The 18577-nt window shown below is 35.2% G+C and overlaps 4 protein-coding genes across 8 annotated transcripts; all 4 read right to left on the reverse strand.

Moving 5' to 3' along the window:
* Nucleotides 1-813: 813 nt before the first annotated feature.
* LOC113857606 (G-type lectin S-receptor-like serine/threonine-protein kinase At2g19130) lies at nucleotides 814-3968 on the reverse strand. Its single transcript, XM_027489678.1, has one exon. It carries the CDS (start codon nucleotides 3748-3750, stop codon nucleotides 1255-1257), a length of 2496 nt encoding a protein of 831 aa, XP_027345479.1. The 5' UTR covers nucleotides 3751-3968; the 3' UTR covers nucleotides 814-1254.
* Nucleotides 3969-7178: 3210 nt separating this feature from the next.
* On the reverse strand, nucleotides 7179-8802 carry LOC113859705 (protein phosphatase 1 regulatory subunit SDS22-like). Its single transcript, XM_027492412.1, has 4 exons — nucleotides 8721-8802; nucleotides 8474-8677; nucleotides 8235-8381; nucleotides 7179-7759 (listed from the first exon to the last, which is right to left on the reverse strand). The coding sequence occupies exons 1-4, from the start codon at nucleotides 8800-8802 to the stop codon at nucleotides 7179-7181; spliced, it is 1014 nt and encodes a 337-aa protein (XP_027348213.1).
* Nucleotides 8803-11479: 2677 nt separating this feature from the next.
* On the reverse strand, nucleotides 11480-13185 carry LOC113859706 (5' exonuclease Apollo). The gene is made up of 4 exons (XM_027492413.1): nucleotides 12903-13185; nucleotides 12614-12825; nucleotides 12433-12540; nucleotides 11480-12181 (listed from the first exon to the last, which is right to left on the reverse strand). Exons 1-4 carry the CDS (start codon nucleotides 13183-13185, stop codon nucleotides 11480-11482), a joined length of 1305 nt encoding a protein of 434 aa, XP_027348214.1.
* Nucleotides 13186-14337: 1152 nt separating this feature from the next.
* LOC113858058 lies at nucleotides 14338-18353 on the reverse strand. 5 transcript variants are annotated; one of them, XM_027490485.1, is made up of 6 exons: nucleotides 18153-18240; nucleotides 17184-17518; nucleotides 17069-17111; nucleotides 15735-16977; nucleotides 15483-15629; nucleotides 14458-15348 (listed from the first exon to the last, which is right to left on the reverse strand). In XM_027490485.1, exons 4-6 carry the CDS (start codon nucleotides 16948-16950, stop codon nucleotides 14729-14731), a joined length of 1983 nt encoding a protein of 660 aa, XP_027346286.1. In that variant the 5' UTR covers nucleotides 16951-16977; nucleotides 17069-17111; nucleotides 17184-17518; nucleotides 18153-18240; the 3' UTR covers nucleotides 14458-14728. The 5 variants fall into 5 exon arrangements, with proteins under 5 accessions (XP_027346281.1, XP_027346286.1, XP_027346282.1 ...); XM_027490480.1 differs by having other exon boundaries at nucleotides 14338-15348; nucleotides 17069-17518; nucleotides 18153-18353; XM_027490481.1 differs by having other exon boundaries at nucleotides 17069-17583; nucleotides 18153-18208.
* Nucleotides 18354-18577: the final 224 nt, after the last annotated feature.

Here is an 18577-nt window from a genome sequence, read left to right on the forward strand (position 1 = left end):
ATATGAGGGTTTAGAATGGTTTGCTATGGCAGAGAAATCCCATACGATTGAGCCATCTACTCAGATCAGCTACATAGATCATATGATGTTATTGAATTAGGATAACAACTACATATTTCCTTTAATAATTTCATCTGAAGTCTCTTTTAATAAGTTTTAAGAATTCATATCAAATTCATTGCAATAAAGAAATTCATTCATATATTATTATTTTTATAAAGAATCTTTTAAATAGATTATACATTAAAACTTAAAATATAATTATATACTCAAAATTTATCAGCAAGTCCTAAGACCAAAACAACTATCATTGTTAGAGGGAAATTGGAATCTTGATCTTGCATGTTAAGTATTTAATTTGTTCGGGTATTTTAGAATATGAGATTCTTGTAGAGTACATCTTTTCTGGGAAGATACCGGTATCTCTAGTAACATGTGGCTCATGTTTAACAGCTTATCAAACCAATTTTATCAAAATGTAAATGAAAAGTAGCATCTTTATATATAGAATGTAAGATCATTGTTTTTATCCCTTTCTTTTATGATTTGCTTTTGCAAAGTCTCAATCATTTTTTGAGGACATAGTTTCTTTCCCTAAGCTTGAATAAAGACGAGGACACTTGTCCAAATTTGCAAGTCCGTGATTTGGAGAGATTTAGAGTCTGTTAAACGCAAAAGTTGATTTGAGAATATCCTTACTGTGATAAAAATAAAAATAAAAATAAGCAACTACTATACTGCAAAATTTGTCCACAGAATCTCACACTTCAACAGTAACTAGAGTCTGTTAAACGCAAAAGTTGATTTGAGAATATCCTTACTGTGATTAAAATAAAAATAAAAATAAGCAACTACTATACTGCAAAATTTGTCCACAGAATCTCACACTTCAACAGTAACTAGAAGCAAATATAGCAGCTCCAACACCCCCTCTTGTCCCGGTAAGCTTATCAACACATCATTGATTAACTGTATAAAAAATAATTAGTTTGTAAAGAATTTATTACTTAACGCACCTAACTTAGCAGCACCGTGTTTATGATTGTAATTGTCTAATTTAGCAAATCATCCACTTACACAAATACAGAAACAGCTGCTATATCAGGATCATATGACATTATTTTGGTTGAATATACCAAAATCTTACAATAGTTCATCCGGATACAAACCATAACATTACAATTACATACCTCAAAATAAAAACATGGCACCATTTACTGTAACATTAGAATTGAGAGAAACCAAGAAAAAGTCCTAATTTTGTCTTGAGGAAAAGGGGTCATCGGATGAGATGTTGCTTTTGGCTTGAGAGGATCCTGTTGATACATTGCTCTTTACCTGTGAACTCTGTGTGGAGCTGGTATCAGTGAAGAAAACTATGTTCTCATGGTTGTCAATAAATGCTTGAAGGGACCTTGGAATTGGAGGCAGAGTCACATCCAAGACCCCTTCAAGGATTTGAACTACCTGACCCATGGATGGCCTATGAGTTTCATCATCTTGCACACACCAAGAAGCAAGTTTTATCACTCTAATGACCTCTTCAATGTCAGCATTTCCCTCCAACCTAGGGTCCAACAAGCTAAGCACATTGCTGCCTCCATGGTGCACCATGTTTGCAGCCAATGTAGGAAAGAACCTAACTTGTCCATCTTCTGATGGCTCAGAGTTTCTCCTACCTGACACAAACTCAAAAAGCATCATTCCATAGCTGTAAACATCAGCTTTGGCTGTGATAGCCACTCCTGAAATCCACTCTGGGGCAAGATACCCTCTTGTTCCTCTCATGGTAGTAAGGACCCTGCTGAAGTCCCTTCCAACCAGCTTTGCAAGACCAAAGTCTGCCACCTTTGGAACAAAATCAGCATCTAGGAGAATGTTTTCTGGCTTTACATCACAGTGTATGATACAGTCTCTACACTTCTCATGGAGATAAGTCAAACCCCTTGCTGTTCCAAGAGCAATTTGGTACCTCATTTTCCAATCCAACACCTTGGAGTTATCTTCCTTAAACAGTTTGGAATCCAAGGAGCCATTTGGCATGTAATCATAAACAAGCAGTTTCCTTGCACCTTCAGAACAAAACCCACGAAGCCTAACAAGGTTGACATGTTGGACTGTCCCAATTGTACTCACTTCTGATCTGAACTGTTTCTCACCTTGGCTAATGCTTTCAAGCTTCTTCACTGCTATGACACTTGAATCAGACAATGTTCCTTTGAAGACAGAACCAAAGCCCCCTCCTCCAAGTTTCTCTGAGAAATTCTTTGTAGCATTTTGCAAATCCCTGTACCCAAATGCCACCAATGAACCCTCCACTGATGTTCCAGTGCCTATAAATCTCTTTCTGCGCCTCAACATGACAAAAACAACGACTAGGAGAAGAACCACTATGCCACCAACAACACCAGCAACAACACCAATTATCATTCCATTTTTGCTTTTATCATCGTGAAACTCAGATGCTGCAAGTTTGAGAAACAAAGTCTGTCCACTACTATCATCTTGAGAAAGCTGTTGAAGATTCAAGAGATCACCATTCCATATTGAGCATCCAGTGGTGCCATAAGCATATGCAGTACAAGAACAGTTACTCAAACAAGTTGATTCACATTCACCAGCATTCCCAGCTCCCACAGACTGTGATTGATTAGGCAATGCCATGTTGGGAATGGGAAGGAATCTGTCCTTGTCTTTGTTAGAAGGATTTGAGGTCTCGCACTGAAACTTTGTTTTTCTCACACACCCACCTGAGTGATCCCCAAGATCCCAATCAGATTGTGACCTTGGCTCATACCCAGTTAAACAATTACAATATGGCATGGAGTTCTCAGTGCAGCTCCCAAATTCACCACAAAAGGCATAAACTTCACATTGTTGCCTTGGCTGTGACCAAAACAAATTCCATTGCTGAGTATTTTCAAGCCAAGAAAGTTGTTTGATCTGCCCAGAGACATCCATCACAAAACGGGATATAAGAGAAGTATTATATAAGGAGTAGGTGAAGTAGCTCTCATTCTCATTAGACTGAAAGGTAAAATTGTATATATAGTTTAACCTCATTTCAGGAACCAAGCTGAAAATGTGTCCATTCCAAGCACCACTTGTCCAATACTGTACAGACTTATTCCAAAGAATCAAATATGCAGTGCTTCCATTAGGGTCTAGTTCTAGAGAGAATAAACCTGTGGCAGGATCATCACTGTTCTTCCATGAAGTGAGATATTGGGGCTTCTTTGTTTTGTTATCCAATCTTATTTTGCCACCAGGAAGCCATGTATCTGTTGGATGATCAAAACTCTGCCACATAGCATCTGATACTGATGCATTAGGCCTATTACTTAGTACAAGATTCCCAGTATCTAGAAGTGTAGCTACCACAGAACCTGAGCTAGGAGAACTTAAATTGGTTGACCAAACTAGATTTTGAGACTGGTCAAAGAGCACTAAATTACCACCTGATATTGTTAACTTGGCAGAATTCTTATCAGAAACTGGTTTGTCTCTATTTGCTACCCAAACATATGTTCTTTCTGATACCATTTTGTACCACATGCCTATGTAGTATTTAGATTTGTTACCTTTGTTGAAGAAACCCAATTCAAAACTGCCACCTTCGGAGACAAGAGTTTGATCCCCAGAAAGAGATTGGTTTGCTGAGATGGTTGTCAAAGCAGCAAGGGAGGTGTAGGTGTGGAAAGCGAAGCATGTGATGAGGAGAGACAACCATAACTGTGGTTTTTTCTTCATGTTGTGGCTTGGCTTTGGCTCCACCCTGCAACTTCCACAGAACCTTTAGATATTATGTGGTTGATGGGGAATGAACATAGGAACGGGTCCAACCAATGACTTGGTCGTGTCAGAAGGAAGAAGTTAATAGCTTCTGTTTTGTTTTGTTCTGATAAGCAAAGTCAATAGATACTTTTGGAATTGGCGATTGAACCCTTTTAGCCTGAAAATGTTGCATTGTAGCCCTGAAATTTTGGGCCAATGGAAGTTCTTTTAGTCTTGGTCTTGGCCATTATTAATAGGCCAAGTGTGTTGTGTGTGTGTATTAGATGAATATGACCGTCATGTATGTACACGTGTTGAAGTTATTATATTTCTTTCTCATTGATAGATGAATTCCTTGCTTTGTGACAACATACATAGACTAATCGCGTGGAAGTGATATAATTCATTGGCTAAAAATGAAAAGAAAAAATAAATTTCGATGTGGTGCATTTTGGTCATTTGCATGAAGGTGCAACAAACACAGCCTGTGGTCGAGTCCAATTATTCGGCGAAAAGTCAAATAGTAGCTTTTTAAATTTATTTCTGTTGATTATCAATATCCCACTTCACATGAATTATGATTAATATACGACTTAATTTAATGCCCTCCCTCTTTCCAAATGCTTATTCTCACTTTGTCCTTTGCCGTTTCCAAGTTGACATTTTGGAGCATTTACACGGGAGTGGTATCCAGGACATGTATGACACTCACATTACGTAATGTGTAAAGTTTAGATAATTCAATTGCGAATGGAAATGATTCTAATGCCTTGTTTGGACGTTCGCACATAAGTCCATGCTGTTTCAATTTTCAAAGTCATATACCAGAAGATGGATACCATTCTTCAGCTCTCTTTTCATCTTTTTTCCAGTGAAATTTATTTTGACCAATTCGAGACGTAAATTAATCAATTTCACAACTATATATACTGATCACTGTAAAAATTAGATTGATTATTCATTACTTCGTTTAACTTAATTTTATAAATCCTTAGATATAAATTTATGGTTAAGATTTTTTTACGGGTGAAGGATAGAGTATCAGCTGCCACAAGGATCTGAATTGTACATTTTCCTTTGAATAGTCAACGGTCCACGGTTCTCTTTCTTACGAGAATGAATGAGTCAACATAAGCATTTGATACATAATAACGTTGAATTCACAATCATGGTAAGGTTCTAATTCCTGATCAAAATCGCTTTACGCTTTCGGAATTATTGAAATAGCATTTTCCATTGTTTTTATTTTCTTTTATGTGAGATATATAAGATATCCACCATATGTGATTAAATGGACAAATTATATAGAAGCAAACACTATACTTGTTTTTCTTTCCTTTTTATTTTGTAAGGCACATTTTTTAAGATTTTAACAGTCCTTTTTATAAGATAATTTATAATTTTTATAGAAACATTTATTGTGTTTTTTTTTTGTTCACTCATAATAAATAAAGTTAAAGAGTGTTTTATTGTCACTTCAAAATATCTATTACCACTTCTCATTTATTTATTTTTATTAAAACATAAATATCACTAATTTAATCAACTCATAAAAGTAGCATTGTTTTATATAAAATTACTTAAAAAGAGTGAAACTAGATATTTTAGAGTGATATAAAAAAATTTAAATGTGGGTTGCCACTAAATACATTACTTGAACAATTTATAAAAATGGATCGATAATCGATTCATACGAGTCATAATAGTCTGAGAGTGATCCACTTAATTATTTAAGCCTATTACACTTTGAGGTCAAGGCCATTAAGGTAAAGTTCATTCTTTAGCATCCCATGAGGAAAAAGAGGAATGTTAGAAATAAATTTATAATTTAGTAAATTTTATTCAACAACTAAACCTAAACATTATAAATATATGAGCTACGTCTCTAAACCTAAACACACGTGCTTTACATATTAAGAGCCTATTGCATATTTTTACTTGGTGATTAAAACAGACTTAGCACGCAAAGATAAAATGGTTTTATGAAATTAAGATTATAAATAAAATAAAATATGAACCACAATTTTATAAATTTAAAGTTAAAATTACAACTACTTAAAATATGAAATATAAATTATAGAAAACAAGATTAAAATTGTTTACGTTTATAATTTGAGAGATTAGAATAATTGTTAAATTAAAATTAGATTTCGTTTGCCTAAGGCGTGTTGCAACCTACTGCTGACCCCTTCCAAGTGTGAATACTACTTGCGGTTTGCTTTGGCTTTTTAACCTCAATACAAATTTTCAGGTAAAGTTTGACAACTTGGTTAAATCGAATACACAACAATAATCACTACTTTTCTAGTAGTTAAATATTCTCTTCGTTTCTTTTTCTTTTAATGTTTTAAAATTTTTATTATGTTTATTTTTCATCAACATTTTATGAAATTAAGAAATAATTATTTGTTTAGTATTATCCTTATTAATTAATGTGTATTTGATTTAAAAAATTTCAAAAATACTTAATAAATAAGACAAATTAAAAAAATAAATAAAAACATTTTATAAAAATTAAAATATCAAATATTTTTTTTTATTAAACTTTGAACATTAAAGAAAAAACCGAAAGAATAATCAATAATTATTAACAGTTGAGTTGCAATTATTCAAAATATAAGATGTAACCAAACATTAAAAACCAATAAAAGGAAAAGAAGTGTGAATCTTACATTAAAAAAATGTTTTATTTCATGTAAAAATTAATTAATTTTAATCTTTCCATTTAAAAAAACTAAGAAATTTTATTGAGCAAAAAAATAAAATTTAAATATATAATTTTAAAAATAATATACTTACATAATAATAAAACTCAAAAAAAAAAAAAAAAAGTCACTACCAATAATGGAAAATGATTGGATTTTTATTTGAGAATTAAAACATAATAACATTATTGCTCAAAAAAAAAAATAGTAACATCATGTATGAATAGATGTGACAACTGATGGGCTTGTAGAAGTTAAGAAAAAGCATGTTATTGTTTATGCTCTTGAACGACCTATAATTTAAAAAGCGTCAACAGTGTAAAAAGAAATACATTAAACTGAATCCCTGAAAGTTCATTATTGAGCTTAAAGAACTAGAAAGCCAATTTAATGAAAAATACCAAACTAGAAAAAGGAATAAAATGATAGTACTAATGAAACATGAAATGAATACTATGAAAAAGCAGTGTAACGAATCAATTTACAATGGAGTATCCTCTCAAAAACGTCTAAGACTTCTTGATCACAGTGCCAGTCTACCATCCTTGCAAATAGAGAACTCTGGAGATGAAGGTTTCTCTTCTCTAGCATTATTTCATTTTCTGAAGGTACGATTATTATATATTTTTCCATGTGATCCAATCACTTTAATTTAACAAAGCATAAGCATAATCAAAAACATATTATTAACATGTACCCTCAAATTAATAAAGGAAACCAAAATAACCTCCTATAATACCGACTTCGGATTGATACTTCAGCTTCAGATGGTGGTAGTAGGTCAGTGTTATTATGCTTACCCTTAGAAAGTTTTGAAGAGTTCACTGTTTGATCTCTGCGAGCACGAGTGGAAGTTGTTGATGGCCTCTGAGCAGCTACAACACCTTGGTTGGCCTTTTTTATGGTCTTATTATCTAATCTAAGGACACGATCAAATTGATATGAATTCATGCTAAACTGAACTGATTCATCTGCAGCATCCTTCAAAGTGTTCACTTTGATGGGGTGCCCATTATAGTATACAAGATGGGGAAGAATGACTTTTAGATATTTCTTCAATTGTTCATCTTCTACACTGTTGTGGGTTGGGTTCCCATCCAAACTGATAGCTTGCAATGAATTGTAGTTAGCTACAAGTTGGCCTAAGCATTTGGCTGATGAAATTTCATTGAAACGGATATCAAGAATACTTAGTTTCAAGAGGCGGTGGAGACCCTCTACTTCACTGATCTTGTTCCCAGCCAGGTACAGCTCCTTCAGAGAATAACAGGATGCAAGGCCTTTGCAAATGAGAAAAAGAAAAACAAGAATAGAAAAAGGGAATCAGAAATCAACATTTGAAAGTGAATCCTATGACATTAAAAATGATTCTCATAAAATGAAAAGTTTGATTCATAAACACTTAAACAGTGTCTACACCCATTTAGCACCTCTCATCTTTCTCTATCTCTGTCTTTTACACCATTTCATCTTTCGCATTCATCACTTTTTTCTCTTTTATTTCTATATCTCTCTAGGTGTACACACCCCTAACATTGTCCATACAAAACGTTTCAAATAAGAAACTTTAGATGCCATGCATAATTTGCCTTGCTGAAAATGATATTCATGCACTCACTAACTGTGAAATCTTTGAATATGATAAATAATGTAATGTAAAAGGAAAAGAGAAAAAAGAAATCGAGAGAAAAATTAAGTGAAAGAAAGGTGATAATACTGCTTAGGTGTATAAATATCATAGTTCATTTTTCTTACCGTGTCCGATTCTTCTTATACGGTTGTAACTGAGGTCTAGGACACGAAGCCGTGTAAGTTTACGCAATCCCTCTATGATGAAGATATTGTTTTTGGACAAATTCAAAGAGTGAAGTCGTGGAGGAAGAGCACCTGCAGGTATCCTCACTGGAAAACAGAATTTTGTTACATGAGTTATATCACAACAATGAAGCAAGTCAAAACTCAAAAGTAATGAACATATAAATTATATTACGAACCAATAGCATTTCCAGACAAGTTGAGAATCTTTAGACTCTCAAACGTGTTAAAGAGAGGGATCACAAGCAATCCATGATTTGGCAGCTGAGCTTCAGTGGCATTAGCACTAAGAGAGGATATATATCTTTTAGCAGCTTCCATTCCTGTGGTGACCCTATGATCTTCCCTGTTAGTTGCCACACCATCTATGTTGTTAGCATAAACTAAAGGATCAAATAACCAATATATTCAAGAATTCAATTTTACCCATGTTTTTCACTTCTTGATCTCCCCTGATTTGATCATCAGACCCATTGATGATGCTACCTCTTTCTGTTTCATCATTCATGCCTAAAGCATGTCACAAGCTCTTGGCATTATAGATGCATGCATGTTTAAAAGCACACTTCCCTGAAGAAAGTGTAGAAGTTATGGCTTTGGGTAAAGAATGTGACTTACATTAAAGATGGGGCACTGGGACCAGCAGCTTGATCAAGAAACTCAGAAGCTAACTCGCTAGATAATGGAGTATAAAGAGTTTTTTGGGCATCTTTATCTGAAGTCATTGAATCTCCTACTATAAAAGCTGAGCCATCATTTGCATGACCTGAACTGACTTGACACTCAGAGGTTGAAAGGATAGATGAATCTTTAGACACTTGATTCTGAGCACCATCATGCGAAGCCTTCTTCACCATTTCGTCAGCAGAAGTTTCGACTGTTTTCTGATTGAAATAAAGGCACTAAGTCACATGACAGGAACCAATTTACACTCAACCTCTTGTGCTGCATATGCTTCTTGTGCATACCTTTGGCTTGTTGTTCTTGACATGAGCATGGAAACAAGAAAAGCGAAACATTGCAGCAATGAGAATCTATATACAGCTCATCAATTTTCCTCAAGCCTAGTCAAAGGCCTTGAATTTGCTGAGATTCGATCAGTGGCAAACTAGGAAGAGTTTCTGGGGACAACCTTAGCCTAATCAAACGACTACAATCTCTATCTCTGATGAGCTTAATGATTGTAAAACACAAGCACAATTACTCTATCTCCGTCATCCCACAACCTCCTAGAGGTTCAAGAATAGTTTGGCTCTTCAAACCGCCAGAGTTTAACATATTCTCTTAAAACTAGTAGACTCAAGCAACAAAAATAAATAGAGATGATCATTAATTTCTTCAAATTGATATATACGCACTATCCAGAGCATACGATTGTCCATTTATGAAGTACAGTATATGATTAAAATTTGGAAAATGGTGGTTATATAGGTATGATGCATATACTTAGTGAGAGATAAGAAGAGAGAGAAAAAAAAAATGTGATCGTTGATATGTCGTAACAGAGACAGAAAAATAAGATAGAAGAGAAATGGAGGTAATGCGCAAAATAAAAACACTAAAAAAATTTATTTTGTTTGTTCAAGACTTGAGATATAAAATGATTCGCTGCTACCCTGCTAAGCTACGAAACCAACAATGCACCTTCCTTAGTATACTATCGTTGATTACACGGGTACTATGGTCTAAAATTGCTCTACATTATACTATCGTTCCCTCCTTGTTGCAGTGCAAACCCAATAATCCAAGAAATTACAAAAATAAGGACAAAATTCATTACCATTTGGTTCATCGTAACGAATTTCAAATGCACAACATAATCCATTATGATCAAATGTATTTGACATGCATGATGAATTGGGATGTTCTGCTCGGCTATTTCAGATTGGCTGATAATAAACGTGTTCCATTCCACCCGTCACCTTATAACAATATCCATTAATCATAGCCAAATTGCATCGCTTTTTTAAGAGTGCAAAACACTCACCTCAAATATAAGGTCAAGCTATCGTTTTGCATTTGCAGACTATACGGTTCCGCCGCATAAACATTTCCACTTTCGAAGAAATCTTTTATAAATTTGGCCTTGCAAATCAGTGGATATTAAATGAGTGCCACGAACCATAATTACTCTTAACACTTGGGGCACTCGCCAACACAACACGATAACACGCGTTCACCTGCACAATTGACATTTGTGCATGGTTAGCAAAATAGATGTGGTCATGTCAAACGGTTCCACCAGCTGTGCTGCTCCATACGATTCATACGCAACACATTATCCTTTGCCGTTAATATAATATTGATTTTAGTAATTATTAATTTGATGCTAATTATCAATTCATTTTATTATTAATTTAAAATTGAAGACTTAATTAACATTGGATACTTATAGTAGTTGTCTTATATCATAACAAAGCAAAAAATATTTCCAAAAATAAAAAACAGCGAAGACAATTGCCACATAGTGTTACGTGGGTAAAATAATTGAATACAACGAATGTTATAGGATTTATATCATTTATATAAAAAAAAAATTATCTCTTTCCTCTTATAAAATTTACAAAAATGAAGTGCAACTAACATTTCTCATTTTATAAATTTAAAATTGTTGATTACTTGTAAAATTTATTTGCTCAAGTTCTTTAGAAATCTAATACCGATATGTCGTCAAATTTTAAGGATCTATGCATACTGAATCATATCTCATAACAAGTAATTACCCAATATATATTATCTAATAAATGTTTGAGTATAACTTGTATTCAAATTACATTTCTAGACGTTTAGGAAGAAAGCTTTGGGAGAAAGTAGTTTAACTCACGCAATCAATATGCAGCATACATTTTCTAGTATTTACACACTTTGGAAAGCCCATATGAAGTTATCAACAAATAAGTACGGCAAATTCAAGAAAAAATTCCTCTGCCACAAGCCAAATTTTGCGTTGCCAAATGCACATTGCATTCCAAGAGGAATAGAAAAGCTCATCCAATTGCATGTTGATGATCATCTAACCTTTCTATGAACCAATATTTATAATGTAAAATTGAAAGAAAAAATCTTGACCTGGGTTGGGAAATTGTCGAATTGGCAGATCATATCTTGCACCATGGATTTCAAGAGCAGCGCAGAACATCATGCATCATAATTCATCACTTAAGTCACTTAATTTCCAAACATTATCAGTCTTGATCAGGACTGTTATCTTTCTGAATCTTCGCTCCACGGTGCTTTCTTCTCAATATACTAAACCTGCTCACACGAACACCAGAAAATTTACCCTTCAAAACCTTCCGTCTGCCTCCATCTGACTCAACATTAGTCCCTCCAAATGAAGTTCTAGGGCTGCTTTCTTTCCTTTTATACCTGTTCTGCAACTGTTGCGTTGAATGGTTGTTAACTCGACAGAGTCGACCAAAATAGTACATGGGTTCAATATAGCATGATGAAGAAGACACGATACCCTTCAAGCTTGTAGGTCGAACAAGCTTTATAAAATCCTCTATCTCCTCAAAATTAGAGTGGTCAGAGTAAGGAACTGAATACATATACTGGTGAATTTTCTCGGGTGATGATCCTACATTTCCCATTTGCTTATCAATCTGAGCCTCCTCACTATTTTCACTCCATTTACCTCTCTTATAACGAGACGTCAAAAAGGAACCAGAAAGAAGCTCATTGTTTTGAAGGGATCTCTTTATCCACGGAAGACCCGATGGCATGATACCTATAGTTGGGCGCATTGCATTAAGCGCCTCTAAAGTTTCAACGCTGAAGCTATATTGAGGAACAGCTCTTACTCTAGTAAGAGACGTGTTCGTCGTGAAAATATCATTAAAACCAAGAAGATGCATTGTCCGCAAGCGCTCTGGCCACACCCAAATCTTCAATTGAAAAACAAGCAAAGCAGTGAAAAATCAAACCATTACTTAGAATTGTAACCCCAAACATTAATAACCAAATTTAAGCAAAATTTGGAACGAGAGTAACATAGTAACACAGCTAATTATGCACATATGCTTTAATTTTAACAAGTCTGTATTTTTAAATGCGTTGAAAAACACTAGCTATAACACTAGCATTGAAATAAACATAAATCCATGATTAAATCACACCAAATTGCTTGTGAAGAGACCTTAATTTGAAGCACGCGGGAAATTTCAATCAATAGATCTTCCTTTCCCAAAGTGTTAATCCCAATGATGATGTCATGGTCAGGATGCGACGAAATTATATCAATAACCTGAATCATACACCAATCTAAATTAAAAAAAAAAAGTTTGTTTGGATGACAGTGATAAAAGTTGAAGTACAACCTGCAGAGCAGCAACATGGCGAGGGGGAAAGTCGTAGATAGGGTTAGAATAGGTATTATCGAGGTAAAGCACGTCGACCCCGGGAACATCCTGGAGGGCGTGGCGAAGCACGCGCCTGGCCTCACTCGCTTTCTCACAGTTTGGTTCCCAGCGGAAGTCGCCGGTGTGAAGCACGCAACCGAACTCGCCGCGAAAGAGTAACATGATGGAACCTGTTGGCACGGAAAGGGAAATTAAGAAACATAACAGAACGGTTGGGTTGGGTTGGGGGAAGGATAAGGTTACCGACCGGGGCAGTGACAGGCGTTGATGGCGGTGACGTGGAGGGTAGTGGGAGAGGGGGAGGAGAGAGAGAGGGTGTAAGGGGTGTTAGGTTGGAGGATGCGGAGGAGGGAGAGGTCGAAGCGTGGGAACTTGGAAGGGATGAGTTTGGCGGTGAGGGGGGAGCAGAAGAGTGGCGCGTGGGACCACGTGGAAGAGAGGCCGTGGGTGTGGTCGGAGTGGAGGTGTGTGAGGAAGTATAACTGGCTTCCCTCTGCCCAGCTATCTACCGATATCAAACCCATCTCCATTTTCCTTCTTCACTCTTCACACTGGAAATTCGAAACGCTTCCGCTTTTGGATTTTCCTTCCTTCGCGCCATTTGTCATTTCCTTTGTACTCTCTTTGTTTTCGCGGTCAATTTCAAAATGGAGGAAAGGTTCTGATTTAACCAGTTTGTTACAGGGGAAAGAAGATAAATACAAGAGAAAAATATATATTATATTTATAAATTTACATTAATATATATTAATGAAATAAGGATAGTGCTATTTTTTATTTAAATATAAGTAATTAGTCATAACACGCTTATTCTTATTTTTATTTTATTTTTTTGTTTTTAAATTAACCATTTTACTAATCCCATGAATTCATAGTGTCGGAGGAAGAAAAGAGAAATAGTTGGAATTGTATCGTCAGGAGGTTAATCCGAATAATACGCAATTTGCACGACCTAGGTAAAATTTGAATTAAATCGAATGAAAATTAAAAAAAAAATTAAAATTGTTCCTGTTATTCACAACTTTGAATCCAATCCTTATGTTATGAATGTTTCACATTTGTGTTTTGGTTGCGACTATACATCTGCAGATTATGTGTTCGTTAAGCAGAAGTTTTATAAAATTTAGATTTATAAAAAAATATAACTGAGTTAATAAGTTTTTTATTTATTCTAGTGATTTAATCTTTTATTTTTTATAAAAAATTAGAGTAATAAAATTATGCATTTATTTAGGTTATTACTTTATTTTTTTTACTAACACTTTAATAATTTATTTATTAATATCATTTATAAAATCAATAAATAATTATTATTTTTTATAATTTTATCTTTAATATCAATAAAGGACATAACAAAAAATCAACATTATTTTATAAAATTTATAGTATTACCGTTGTAATCTCTCCCGTGTAAAACCTTAAAAGAAATAGTCAAAAAAATAAAATATGGAAAGTATTTACGCTCTTTTACTATAATTCCAAAACATATCCAAAGTAAATTTTAATTAAAAAAATATTATTTATGACCTCATTGACTGATATTCTTAAAATATTACTTAAAAAATAAAACCTATGTTTATCATTAAATCATTTTCAAACATTTTTGGCAAAAAAATTAATTATTTCACATGAAAATTTATTGTAAAAATTATTATTTTAATTTAGCTTAAATGAAAAAAAAGAGAAAAAAGATAGACGCAGTTGTGTAATCCCATTTCCGCTTGGGGTCAATTAGACAGCCCCACATAATAAAATTATGAAAGTGACAACTATCCTTCCAAAGATGAAATATACATAATTTGCACCAAACTTGCTCTTTAGAAAAATTGAAAGTGATGTTTTGAACTTACTGAAAACACAACCAATAATGAAATAGAAATAATGTAGTATAGCATAAAGCAGCTTATTGGGCATACAAGCCAAAATCAATTTATCAAAATCTAGCGCAGGAACAAATATAAAACAAGAAAAGGTGCTAACAGAAAACATGACCTGAATTCAAAAAACCAGAAGTAAATAAATGCATAAGGAAACACAGGCAGTAAACGAATGAATTTACTATGGAACAGCTTCTCACAGAACTCCAAGAGTTCCCTCACTGCGACTCTTACGCATGGAGCGCTCTGATGTCAAGTTCAATGCTTTGGTGGGAGCATCAAAATGAGGGCGACTTTGGGATGATACTTTGGTTCTAGTTGGTGGCAGGAGGCCTTGCTTGCCTCTGGACAGTTTCTGCGAGTCCACACTTTTTCGAGCATAAGCAGAAGTGTTTGATGGCCTCCGTGTGGCTGCAACACCATGGCTACCCTTCCTTGTGGTCTTGCGATCCGCCCTGAGGCTGCGATCAACCAGATGGGAATTCATTCCAAAACGAAATGAACGCTCTGCTCCGTCCTTCGAAGTGCTCGCCTTGATGGACTGCCGATTGTAGTAGACAAGATGGGGAAGAAGGCCTTGCAGATATTTCTTCATTTGGTCATCTCCAACATTTTTCTGGGCTGGATTACCTTCCAAGTTGATAGCTTGCAAGGAATTATAGTTGGCTGCAAGTTGGCCAAGACATTTGGCAGTTGAAAGTTTGTTGAAACGCAGATCCAGGATACTTAGTTTCAAGAGCCGGTGCAGACCCTCTACTTCGCTGATCTTGTTGCCAGCCAGGTACAGCTCCTTCAGAGATGAGCATGATGCAAGGCCTTTTGCAAATGAGGAACAAAGGACAAAATGGAGAATATTAGCAATCAACATTTGGGTGTCAATAGACAATGGCATAAAAAATTATTATATTATAAACAAGAAACTTGGAGATGTAACCCAGAATATGCTTTACCATGTCCAATTCTTAATATACGGTTGTAACTGAGGTCTAGGACACGAAGCCGTGTAAGTTCACGTAATCCTTCTATAGTGGATATCTTGTTTCTGGACAAATTCAACATGTGAAGTCCTCGAGGAAGAGTACCAGCAGTTATCCTCACTGAAATGAAGAACTCGGGAAATAAGATAACTGAATTAAGACCCATCAGTTTCATGACAACAGGAAGATCATCACAGCTTATAAGTAATGAATTATGTTACTAACCGATAGCATTTCCAGCCAAATTAAGCACTTTTAAACTCACAAATGCACTCAAAAAGGGGATCACAACCAGCCCATGGTTTGCTAGCTGAGCCGCGGTGGCATTAGCACCCAGAGAAGATATATATCTTTTAGCTGCTTCCATTCCTGGAGACACCTTATGATCCACAGCGGCACCAGTCACACTGTTTGTCGTGTAAAAATCAACTAAAGGTTCAATAGAATCAGGCAATTCATTTGTTTCCTCTAGTGGTGGTCCACAATGCTGCAGACCTATTACCCAATTCTCAATGCGCTTAATCTTAAAATCCTTGTTAGTAAATTCACCCAAGCAGTCAACTGAGGAATCTCCTTGAAGTTTGACATCATTTATATCATCTGTAATCGGCATTACCCAATCTTTTGCTGAACCAGAAAGTAGATAAGAATCAAAACCATCATCAAAGAAACTCTCCATGTGACCATCTCCAGTTTTTCCCACATCATTCTCTCTTTCTTCATCTCCCCTTATTTGATCATCATACTCGTTAGAGAGTACATCTTTCTGCCTCATGCGTAGAGCAGGAAGATCATCAGAAGACCTTGACAATGAAGATGCACGTTTAAAAGCATCTTTTCCAGCAGAAAGCATAGAAGCTCCGATATTGGGTAAAGAACGTGACTTTATTAGAGATAGGGTACCAGGAACAGGAGTCTGGTCAGCAATGTCACCAGCTAATTCACCAGATAATGGAGTATCAGAAATTTCAGGAGCATCTTTATCTGAAGGCGTTGGATTTCCTATTGAAAAAAGTGAGCCATCATTTGCAAAACCTGAACTGACTTGAATTGAATTCTTTCCATACTGATACATGGGGTTGGCATCGTGATTCTTTCTGCAAATTGAAATTGATGACTCATTGTGGCTTTTGGAACCATCACAAGACAACCCCAGATCTTCATCACCCTCGTTTACACCTTGGTCAAGCCCACTTTGAAGAGATTGGCTTTTCTTAAGACACCTGGTTTGGTGAACCTTGCTGTCATATTCAAAGGAAGACTCGTTATTCAGATCCTCTGACCTACAACTACGCTTAACTGAATCCCAATTGCTAATATGATTCTCAATGACATTCATTTGCTGGTGTTGCTCTCTGGAAGGGGACGAATATGAACTTGTAGGATTAGATGAATCTTTACAGCCTTGATTTTGGGTACCATCTTGCAAAGACTTCACCATTGCTTCGGCCGATGGTTGAACTGTTTTCTGAAAGAAGAAAGAAGCACAAAGTCATAACAAGTCTTGTGATATCATATCAACCATGCAATACTAAACGATTAATACATCTTCTGCTCACCTTTGCCTTGTTGCCTTGGACATTAGCATGGAAACAAGAAAACCTAAACATTGCTGCAATGATGTCAAGAGCTACATCTAAACAAAAAATTTCTTTAAGGCAGAAAAACAAATACCAATTATAATCTACTGTGCATCAACTTTCCCGAAGCCCAATCAACGACACTAAATTTGATGAGATTCAGTAGCAAATTAGAAAGTGCTTCTGGGGACACAGCAAAAGCCACCCTTAGCCATAATCAAGAGACAGGCCCACTGAAACACGGCACAATCTCCATATGTCTGACGACTTTGATCTTCGCAAAACACAAAGCCAAATCACTCCCTCTTCATCACCCCACACCCTCCTAGAGGTGCGAGAACAATTCGAGTTTGTTACAGCGGCCAGAGTGAAAGAAATTCTTTTCCAACCAGCAGAATCCAGAAACAGATAAGCATAAGAGATGAAATCCTGGTCAATAAAATAGAATCAAAGATAAGGTTGATCTGATATGTAACATCCAGAACATAGTAAAACTACACGAACAGGATCAGCAATCCAGAGAAAAAACACCTTTGATCAATATGTATATGGAAAAATATACATATATAATTGTGATTCCAACTTGAAGATAAAACCTATAGAATTGTAAATTTTATTTTTTACCCAGCCCCGAATTAGCATGAAAACAGCTTCTTCCTTCTTCCCCCCCCCCCCCCCCCTAAAATCTAAACCAGCTTAAATTTCTCAGATTGCCTACACCATCTTGGGTATTTTTCAAAATTATTTCTAACAACTCAATCTCTGAAATCTCAGAACCAAATAAGATAAATTAACAACCCCCCCCCCCCCCAAAAGATACAAACATGAATCAGGCATGAACCTTAACCAACCTATTAATTTAATCAGCAAAACACACAAACGGGTCAAACAAAATCGCATCTTTAAATCCAACATGATTAAAATAAAAAAATTTACAAATCTGGGATTTTGTAATTATAGAGTTTTCATCAGGAAGTAAATAAGAGAGCATATGATACGCGTTGATTGGAGAAAGAGGTAGAAGAAAAAGGCAATAGGGAAAGTGAAGTGAGAGGTGAAGCACCTTTCCAAAAGAATGAAGAAAAGGGCACTGTTGTATCGAGAAGCAGCTTCTTCTTCTTCTCTGCCCTGCTAGCTACGCAGCCACCAAGGCACAAACAAAGGACCTTCCGTTCATTTTATATATATATATATGTAATAATGACAATCATAACGATAACAATAGCTTCTGAATAAACGGCGTTCACTACGAAACCACGACTATCCCTAACCCTAAATGGCTAAACAAGTAATATTTGAATTCGGATAACAAAAACTAAAAAAACATATATTTTGGGTCTATTGATTATATGAATGATAATCAAATTCGTCTATTTAAATAATTAAAAATTATTATTATATATAATTTAATAGATAACTAATTTTAAATTTTAATTTTGATGTATTAAAATATATAATAGATATGATGTTAACTTAATTATTATAATA

The sequence above is a fragment of the Abrus precatorius genome, unplaced genomic scaffold, assembly GCF_003935025.1.
Source record: "Abrus precatorius isolate BTA unplaced genomic scaffold, Abrus_2018 Scaffold2, whole genome shotgun sequence".
In the NCBI taxonomy this organism is placed as follows: domain Eukaryota; kingdom Viridiplantae; phylum Streptophyta; class Magnoliopsida; order Fabales; family Fabaceae; genus Abrus; species Abrus precatorius.